Here is a 10,077-nt window from a genome sequence, read left to right as displayed (position 1 = left end):
CGTCGGGCTCTGGGACTGTGGGGACCGCCGGCCCAGCTGTGCCCAGAGGAGATAGATGTTCGCGACTCTCTCACGTCATCCTCATCTCCGCGGTTACGACGACACCGGGGCGGGGCCTACGGCCGGGGCGGGCTCGGTGGGCGGGAGCTCTGACGGGGCGCGCTGGAAGGACGCCCCGCCTCCTACTCCTGGCGAGTCGGTACCCGCGAGGCTTCCCGCGGTAGAGCGAAGCTGGGTTCCCGGGCCCCGGTTTGTCTCCACACCCAGGTGTAGAGGGTATTTCCCCGCCGTGTTCTGCTGCATTTTTAGCAGATATTCAGCAGTATGCTAATGGAGCCTCTGACGATTCAACGTTTCGCCGAAACCCCTTGTGGAACTGTTCAAGTATTTCATTCTGGTGCACTCTGCCCACAACAGAGAAGAGAGAGTCCCGCCGCACCGCCAGACTTAGGCGTTTGTCTGTAAGTATACTGGGCAGCAACCCTTATTTCCAAGGGCCATATTTTGTTAGAATTCATTTGTAATCTGAAATTGGCCTAATATTCTTGATGTCATATTTAGTCGCATGTAATTCAAAGGTGCCGGCATGTAACCATTGGATAAGCACATTTTTAGGGCTTAACTCTTCATCACCATCCTTTATCGTATTTGATTTAAAAAATTGCATCAGTTTTTAGTGAGGCTCAATAAGTGCTACAGCCTTAAATCGTGTATTTTCAAATCAAACCTTTAAAGCAGATTTATCTTGTCTTCCGTCTTTAAAAAGTTAGGAGGGAAAATAAAAATTACAGTTCCTGAGTAATTGTTTTTCCCCCTGGGATAGAACTCGAGCCCTTAGGAGGCAGTGTGGAACCACTGAGCCAAATCCCCGGCCCCCTCCCTGAGTATTTCTTATTGCTTCCCCCAGAATCCACTATAGAAAAAAATCTGAATTGTGCCTTTTAAGGCTTTAGTTTTTTGTTTGTTTTGTTGTTGTTGTTGTTTGGGTTTTTTGATACTGGGAATCGAACTCAGGACCTTGTGCTTGCCAGGCCGGCGTGGTACCACTGAGCTAAAAGCATGCCCTTTAGGCTTTAGATTTTTAAGGCAATATATAATTTACTTTAGAGTATCTTATATTTGAGGGGAATATTTCCTATCCCATTCTGGTTTATGTATTCAGTTCCTATCCCTAGCTACACTTTAACTCTCAAATTTCCTAAATATAACTCTCATTATTCAAAGAAGGCCTTAGCAGTTGCCAAGATTGCCCATCTTTTCAAACATTTTCTATTTACTTGACAACAGTTGATTATTGAATCCTTTTAGTTTTTTTCTGTCTTGTCTCTAGGCAAATGTCCTCCAGTTTGTAATGTTTACTACAGCTCCAAGTTTGTATATTTGATGGAATGTCAAAATTATTCATTGTAAATCTGCAGCCAGTGAACACAGTGTGTATGTGTATGTGCTTATGCACTCTGTAGTTCAGCAAATGTCTATAGTCAGCTGCAGTACAACTCTAACCCTGACTGTTGTTGGAGACTCAGATGGCCCATATATATATATTATATGTATATAATACACACACATACAGCCCATACACACACACACGCACACGCACACACACACATATGGTTACATACATGGACTATTTCTAGAGAGAGAGACAGACACTATATAGAGACAGAAGTTTTTTCAATTATCTGGGCTTAGATGATTCTTTATCCAGAGGACTCTCATGGGGACTTGATTAATTTCTTAAGAGTTGAGGTAATTCCAACTTACTTTAGTATATAATCCTAGGAGACATTACAAAGTTGGGGGTTTTTTTGTTTGTTTGTGATTTGTTTGTTTGTTTGTTTTTTCGGTACCGGGGATTGAACTCGGGTCCTTGGCTTGCAAGGCAGGTGGTGGAACCACTGAGCTAAATCCCTGGCCCGTACAAATTATTTTTAAGCTATATCTGCTTCAAAGTAAGCCAGTATTGTAACTGCACTATTCTTCAAAAGTTTTGGGGTCATTTCGGATGCAGAATATCCTCTTTTCTTGCCTCTCTAGTGAACTCTTTATCTAGCAGAGATTGGCATGCTGTGTCAGTTTATTCTGCATATATAACATGAGACCAATGACATGGAGATCAGTGGTAGTGTTATGTACAACAGTGTGCAAGATTCAGAAGGAGCACATTACTCAAACTCATCCAGATCACAAGCACAAAAAGAGAAGAACAGTCACAACCTGTCAGAGAAGCCATAAAATCCAGATTTAGCTCTTAACAAGTAGAAGTAGGAATTTTTTTTTCCTGGTACCAGACATCAAACTCAGGACCTTGCGCACGTGTGTCACCAGAGAGCTAAATCCTCAGCCCTTAGTCTTACAAGTAGGATAGGCCCTCACTACATCTTCAGACTCTCTTCTTTCCCTAAGGCCACCTTTACTTGTTTCTTTTATCTTTTTTTTTTTTTTTTTTTTTTTTTTTTTTTTTTTTTTGGTACCAGGGATCAAACTTGGGACAGGCTCACTGAGCTAAATCCCTGGCCCTACATGTTTCTTTTATATAATGCCTCCCAGTGTCTTCCTGCATTCTTTGCATTTGTTTGGTCTGTTGAACACTGATTGTCCTTATAAAACATCCTTACAGAGACCTTCCCTAACCACCCAAATTAATCTTTACCTCAGTTTCCCAGTCAGTCTCTATCACATTTCCCTGCTTTAGTTCTATTGTATTATCATTACCTAAAATTCCCGTTTGATTATCAATTCTATCTCTCCACTAGAATATAAGATTAAGAGACTATGTCTGCATTTTTCATTGCTGAATCTCCAGTGTCTAATGTCATTGGATCACAGTAGACAATAAGTTTATGTTAGTGAATTGGTTGATTCAGTCAGATTATTTTAATACAAACTAAATTTGTAGTAATCACACAGTTGGTAAAATTTAGTAAAATTCTTCATATGTAATGACAAAAAGAACTACCCTCACCACCAAGTAAACGATCTCATAAAAGTTTTTTTTTTATTTTAGTAGTTTACTTAGGAATTCTCTTTTCATTTCTGAAAAATAAGCTTATACCAGACTAATTTTCAAGACTGTATTTTTCTTTAAATGAAATACTGACACATTTCTACATATGGAGCATTTTTATTAAATATACTTTGTGAGAAAACCCAACACCCTAAAGTGCCAAATTTCATGTAAATCAGATACCTTAATCAATATATTTAGTTGTAGGGGGAAAATACAAAGAAGGAAACATGAATTAAATAATTTTATAAAAGAACAAACCTTAAACTTCATATAAGGAAACAATCATCAAAATATAAAAGGGAAAGAAATCTCCTTTGTAGAAGAATATATTTCACAATTTCAGCTGTTGGTCATTTCATTTTAAAAATTCTAATCTAAATACACTGAGTACTCTCTTACCATGTATATTTTAATCAATGATATAAGGAGAATTTAGACTACTGATTCACACTGAAATCAAGTGACAGCATTTTTGTTGCACAGAAGTATTGCTCACTGGCATTAACAATAAAAGATGGATAGAAGTGCCTTTCTGGATTCAATTGTGAGCAACAAAATTGGTCTGCTAAAAAATCAAACAGACCTCATGCTTTAGCAATTTCCAAGAACACAAGCATTAAACAAACATTACCAATTCACTGGAGACTATAAAAGAAAAATATGGAATTATTCTATGATGAATACTAAGTGTATGTTACTTTCTTCTAAAGATATTCAGTAGTCATATTGAACATATACAGTATATATAGGTTTCATTATAGACATTAACTAGCAAGTAATATAGAAAGCTTAGAGGAAATTGTCAACTTGATATGGGATGTCCTAGCCAATATTTGACTGCAAGTATTTGGAAGGAGTCAGTTGAAAAATGACTATATGCACATTCATAATGAATACTTGTGAAATAAATCTTAATGTATCAGATATCCACAAACTGAAAAGTATTACCACACATTGTAGGGCCAAAATAAATACATAAGGTTTGGCTGACTGACCAATTATACACATCATTTAAGAAAACTTGGGTAATTCAGGCGTAACACAAATACACACACACACACACACACACACACACAGATACACACACTTCTCTAATAACGTGTTATTAATATATACTATATGCTACATGTCATAGGTAAAGCTGTATTGCCAAAATACAATATGTAAAGTACCAATGCAATTAAAATTAAGTTTTAAGTAAAAAGTTCTTGTTACTTATATAAGACAGTGAACTTTGGTGTCTATTCAAGAATTATTTTTATATGTAAAAGAGTTTAATGTTAATGAACAATACTTGTCACTCTAAAATTTTAGGTGACAAATTTACAGAAAGGTTTGTTTTAGATCACACTACACAGCTTCAGAGAGAAAATAAAAGGATTAGACTTTGAACACATTTCTGAAAAAAATTAAATAACACACCAAAAAATGGTCCAAACACATTTTATAGCAAAACCTTTAAAACATTTTTGTACTGATCATTTTTGGACCACAGAAAAGAACGAATTAGCCTTTTTAAGTAAGATTTTAGAATCAAAAATAATTTAATCATGAAATATCATCTTGATAATAAACATATTCTAGTATCAGCATTGATTAGTAAACTTAATTATGCTGCCCCCAAAAGTTGAAAAGTTCTAATATGAATAATATATTAAATCCATTCATGAATATATAACTATTTTGAGCATACAAATATTCTCTGATTTTATACCCACTACATTTCCAAATTCTGTAAACTGTGAGGCATTTGATGTGTTTCATGTGGCAGAAGATCATACTAGTTTCATTATTTTAATCTGTTCAGTCCTTTTCCCATTAAGCATGCAAACACTGTCATAACCATCTTTGGTTTTACTTCTACGAGATCATCAGGTAATGCATATATCCGGGCACCAATCTTCCGAGCAACTGAAATGGCATATCTTAAAAAGACAAGAAATAGATCTTGGTATTTTTCATCTACTGTGTTTTCACTTAACACACTTCTATAAAAGAATAAATATTTCATAAAATTAACTTTACAAAAAGGTTAAGGTTATGATTTTTAATTAAAAATGTAAAACTTTAAGGATTTGAAAGAATTAAAGAGCCACTTTGTTATAATATAAAATGCAGGGGCTTACTTAGCATTGTTCAGTTTGTCTTCATCAGAAAGGTTTTCTCTTTTGATCATTTCTTGACGAACTGCATTTGGTGCAATGGCATCTATTAAATCTAGGACAGGTAAACTTGTGCTAATAGATTTATCCTAGAAAATAAAGAATGAACATTCATACACATCTTACCTCTTCAAAAATGTCAGCTTCTTCTGCTTATAGTAATTTAATTGAAGGTAATTATCAATTTTCTTTATACCTAATTTTAAGCTTTTCTGTAACTAACACATATTACAAACCATTTAAAATATGCTTTTCCTTCAGTCTATACAAATAATAGTGTAGAGAGTTGTCACCATACCTGAATAAAGTTTTTTGACATGACAGTTCCTAAGTATGCTAACTATAGTATCCATTCTGTAAAAAAAAAAACAACTTTTGAAAAGGAATAGTAAATAAATTATTTTTCAAAACATGGTAATACTGTGTTTCTTAGACCATGAATTCCTAAGCCTTCACCTAATACTTTTCAGAAAGAAAAAGGGAACTAACATTTACAGAGATGTTCTCATTGCTTTGTATGTTTTTAATTTAATACTTTTTCAATCCTAATGTCCTATTAATAAGAGAATTATCCCTCTTTAAAGATGAAGAAGGTGAAACTCAAGAAGCTCAAGCAACTTTTTTAACATAACCAGTAATTACAGAATAAGTATCTGAACCCACAACATTGTGAAGTTACCCCCAAGGTAAAAAGTGGACAATTAAATTCTAGTGGATACAATGTTGTAGTTAGCTAAAAATCCTGATCTGAATCACTTTTTACCACGTACCAGTAACCAATTATTCTCTCTTTCTCAGACTGAATAATTGTCACTATTGCTTGCCTGACTCAGTTATTCACTCAATCCTTACTGCTGTCTCCATTCTAACAGAACTCATACTTTTGCTGTGTACCCATACCTCCCTCATAAGGACATGTGCTCCTAGGAAAGATGACTTCATCCAAAATTCCAGGAGTGAACCTGAGTCTAGGCCATGCATTCTCAATTAACGCAAAGTGATAAATGTATTATTTTTATATATGAAACACATAGGGCGCAGATGGATATTGTATGTACATCTCTGCATTAAAATTTCATTGGGAAGGGGCAATTTGGAAAAAAATGTCTCCTTGAGGGGACAATAATGAAAAAAATTGAAAACATTAGTCTTCACTTACTATGCTATTTTTACAATACTTTTAATTTGGGCCTAATTTAATTAGGCTCTGGAAAGTGAGCAGCCGCTCCTCCTGGGTGCAAATGAAGGATGAAACTTCTGTCAGCAGCTAGCCTATAACTAACAGAAGAACCAGGTGTAGAGTGAGGTTGGCACGATAGATATTTGTAAAGCAGAGATGGGGAAAAAACCTGAGTCCTGAATGACACTCATCAGTTATTGCTTCCACTAGTCCTGAAATCTCCCCCACCTCTGGATTTTTCTTACTGTAGCCATTACTCTTCTTTTGGTCTAAACCACTTTACACTGGATTTCTGTTTCTTGAAGCCAAAATCACCCTTTCCTAATCTCAAAAAGGGTGATGTTACTGGATCCTTGGGAGTATTAATATAGATAAAAGTACCTAGTACAGTCCTTAGCCAAATGTGGATTCTAATAAATATCTGACAAAATAATTTGCAGCCATAGATGATTAATAGGGTATAATTTGTGAGCCACTTAATTTTAGAAAATTTCATACTCTTAACAGGAATGTTTATATTCAAATTCAAATTTAAGGCCAGGGATTTAGCTCAGCAGCATCATGCCTGCCTTGCAAGTGAAAGGTCCTGAGTTCTATCCCTGGTACAAAAACAAAAAAAAAATCAAATTTAAAGGGAACAGAGATAGAAGGTAAAAAAACAGGGCTTGCAGATCTACCTGATGCTTGTTATCTGGACCTGATTTTTTCTCTATTTCTGAAAATGTCTCATGCTTGTTTCTCAATGTATAATCTGAAGACCACTTACATGAAAATAGCCTCAGGGTGCTTATTAAAAATGCCAATTTCAGGGCCGGGGATTTAGCTCAGTGGTTCCACCGCCTGCCTCACAAGCACAAGGACCCAAGTTCAATCCCGGGTGCCAAAAAAAAAACAAAGCCAGTTTCAGGCTGGGTGTGTGGCTCAGTGCCAGAGCATTTGCCTAGCTTGTGCATTATATCCATAGCAGCACCACGCACAAAAGGTACAAATTTAGTCCCTCTAAGTAAGTAAGTCAGGCTGTCTGTGCACCAGGCTGAGCACATACATTTTTAATAAGCTTTGCAGATGACTCTACACTTGTACTTTCTAAAATTGATCTTAACATATATGTCATTTTAAAATAATTTAAATTTTCTATAGACTTACCTTTCATATATGACTAATATGACTCAAAAACTGACAAGTTTAACTTTGTTATATTCTAATCATTTACATATTTGTGGCATTTTTAATATTTTTTACTTAGATTGTAGAAACAAGGATTTTTTCCACCTACTTCTTTAAGATTCTCCTTGGGAAAAGTTTTTACTAATTGAATTTAAAAATTAAACCCTGTAGGGCCAGGGATTTAGCTCAGTGGTTCCGCTGCCTGCCTCATAAGCACAAGGTCCCAAATTCGATGTCCAGTACAAAAAAAAGAAAAAAAAAATTAACCCTCTAATGATTATATCAGATCCCTAATCTTCTTGTTTCCGAGAAAAACGTATCTTCCAACTCCTCTGATTTGTACATTATCAGTGAAAGATATTTTACCCCAGCAAAGGGGTAGTGAAGACCCTTAGCTTAGGTAAGCAAAAACAATTTATAGTATCCTAAGGAGAATAAGCCTAGAGTTTAGCTTGATAAATACTATTATAACAACATTCCATCCCACTGTTCTTCCTTTTTTAAAAGAAATAAAAGTGGAAAAACAGTGATATGGCCACTGGAGTTCCCTAAAAGGCTTAACAGGAACACCTCCATATATGAAGCCCATTAGCTAATGGCAGTGCCAATAGTATCCTAAACTCCATTTATTGAGCCCTTCTTAAATGCTTAACATTTGTTAAAACTTGCTTAGTCTGACAACAATCCCATTAAGATAGGTATTTAATATCTCCATTTTAGATATGATAAAATGAAAGCATAGAGAAAATAACTTGCCCAACATCACACAGGTATTAAATGCTGAGCCAGACGTAAGTTTTGTTCATCAACAGCAGTAGCCAACTACTCGTGTAAACTGCTAAAGTTTTTGTAATGTGCTCCCATATCCCCCTCAGCTGATTTATCTTGTATAGGTATTGCTTACACCCTGTACTGTGATTCTTTTTTTTTCTTATTTGTCTCCTTCCCTGAACAGTGAGCTCTTTGAGAGCACCTATAGCCTCAGTAACTAGCAAGGTACCTGACATAGGGAAAGCTTTGAATATTTATGGATGGATGAGCAGTATGTCACATACTGAGCCAAGAGTCAAATCCATGGCCATACAACTCCAAAACCTGGCTTTTCCAGTCTGTAGGTAGACAGTGCTGGACATGAAACTCAGCTGTTCTGCTTAAAAGTTGTATTATAACAGGCAAGTTATTTAACTTCTCTAATGCCCATCTTTTGGAGAGAATTAAAAGAATGTGTAAAGTGCTTAGGACAGTAATATATGGGACTCAAAAAATGGTAATTATGATCATAATTATACTAGTACAATAACTTCTTAGTGAGGGAAAGTTACTTTGCAACTAAAAAGGGTAAATATTTTTCTGAAATGTCTAGGAATAGAACTGCCTTGATTACATCTAATATGTTTTTATGAGTACTACGTATTAAAACCTTCAGACAATGCCTTCTATGTCTGGGGGAAAAAAACCTTTGCCTCCCAAAAAACCCTTTGTAAAAAATCACTCATTGTCACATCTCTTAACTAATTTCATTCTCTTTAAAGTTTTTAAAATCAAGTATCTACACGAAATAGCATGTTTGCAGTGTTTCTGCTTTCTATGTTTTAAGTAAAACAATGCTCTCAAGTCTGCTGTTCTCTTTAAATATTCCCCTTACAGTTGTGTATTCTCATTTTTACACATTCTCTCTTATTCAGCTGATCTCCAAGTCTGTATCTCCAGTTGTAATGTCTCCTTTCATCCAACTGCCATTTCCTACATATTACCTCAAACTCAGGATGCATAAGATTGAATTCATCTAGAATTGAATTTTTGCAGAAATTCAATTTCATTGAATTTCATTGAATTTTTCCAGAAAGCAGCTTCACTTTTCGACATCTCCATTTCCATTAATGTTAACATCTGTTTTTCCAAATTACCCAGGCCAAAATAAGAATTCTGACTCTTATCTTTTCCCCCAGCTTCTGAAAAATCAAGACACCAAGACTCAGCTGTTCCTGTGCAGAAGCTCTTAGGTATCCATTCTTAACTCTGCAAGTGCCCACCCTCAACCCAGTTCAGACCCTTATCATGTTATATCTTCAGTACTGCCTCAGATTCTTATGCAGTGTTCTTGCATTCTGCCTCCAACACATCCTATTCATCATATTTAAATTAGTATTCCTTAAAAAAATCATCTTTCCTACATTACTCTTTTTATTAGCTATCCTTTATTCAAACTGAATCATTCTACAGTCTTAACTAATTCTGTATTTTGCACAGCATCAATTAAAAACCATCCTCTGTAGCCAAACTATTTTTCCTAACCTTCTAAGACTTGCCTTTATTCAACGTGGACCTTCTAGCTTATAATCCTTTTTCTGAGCAGTTCAAATCCCTCCTCCATTTGATATTCAAATCAGCTTTCTCTTAACTATTCTACTGACTAGGGAAATGATCAATTAGACTTCACCTATGACAATAACAGTTGTATTACTTGCATCTTAAATTCCAGGTAATATTGTTACTTTCTTAGTTATATAAGTCTTGTCTTTCAAATAAATGATGAACAATGAGACCAAATTAATTTA

General features: G+C 35.4%; 1 protein-coding gene across 2 annotated transcripts in view; it reads right to left on the bottom strand.

The window, feature by feature from the left end:
- Window positions 1–4,538: 4,538 nt before the first annotated feature.
- Pls1 (plastin 1) overlaps window positions 4,539–10,077 on the bottom strand; it is a 103,082-nt gene continuing 97,543 nt past the window's right edge. For both annotated transcript variants that reach the window (XM_010608179.2, XM_010608181.3), the window contains exons 15-16: window positions 5,137–5,261; window positions 4,539–4,935 (exon numbers count right to left, since the gene is read on the bottom strand). In XM_010608179.2, the coding sequence (XP_010606481.1) occupies window positions 4,800–4,935; window positions 5,137–5,261 (261 nt within the window). In that variant the 3' untranslated portion in view covers window positions 4,539–4,799. The remainder of the gene's footprint in view (window positions 4,936–5,136; window positions 5,262–10,077) is intronic.

The sequence above is a fragment of the Fukomys damarensis genome, unplaced genomic scaffold (genome assembly GCF_012274545.1).
Source record: "Fukomys damarensis isolate Sample0158 unplaced genomic scaffold, DMR_v1.0_HiC HiC_scaffold_37, whole genome shotgun sequence".
NCBI classification, from domain to species: Eukaryota; Metazoa; Chordata; class Mammalia; order Rodentia; family Bathyergidae; genus Fukomys; species Fukomys damarensis.
Note: the sequence above shows the minus strand (reverse complement) of the source record. Positions and strands in the feature narration are given on the sequence as shown.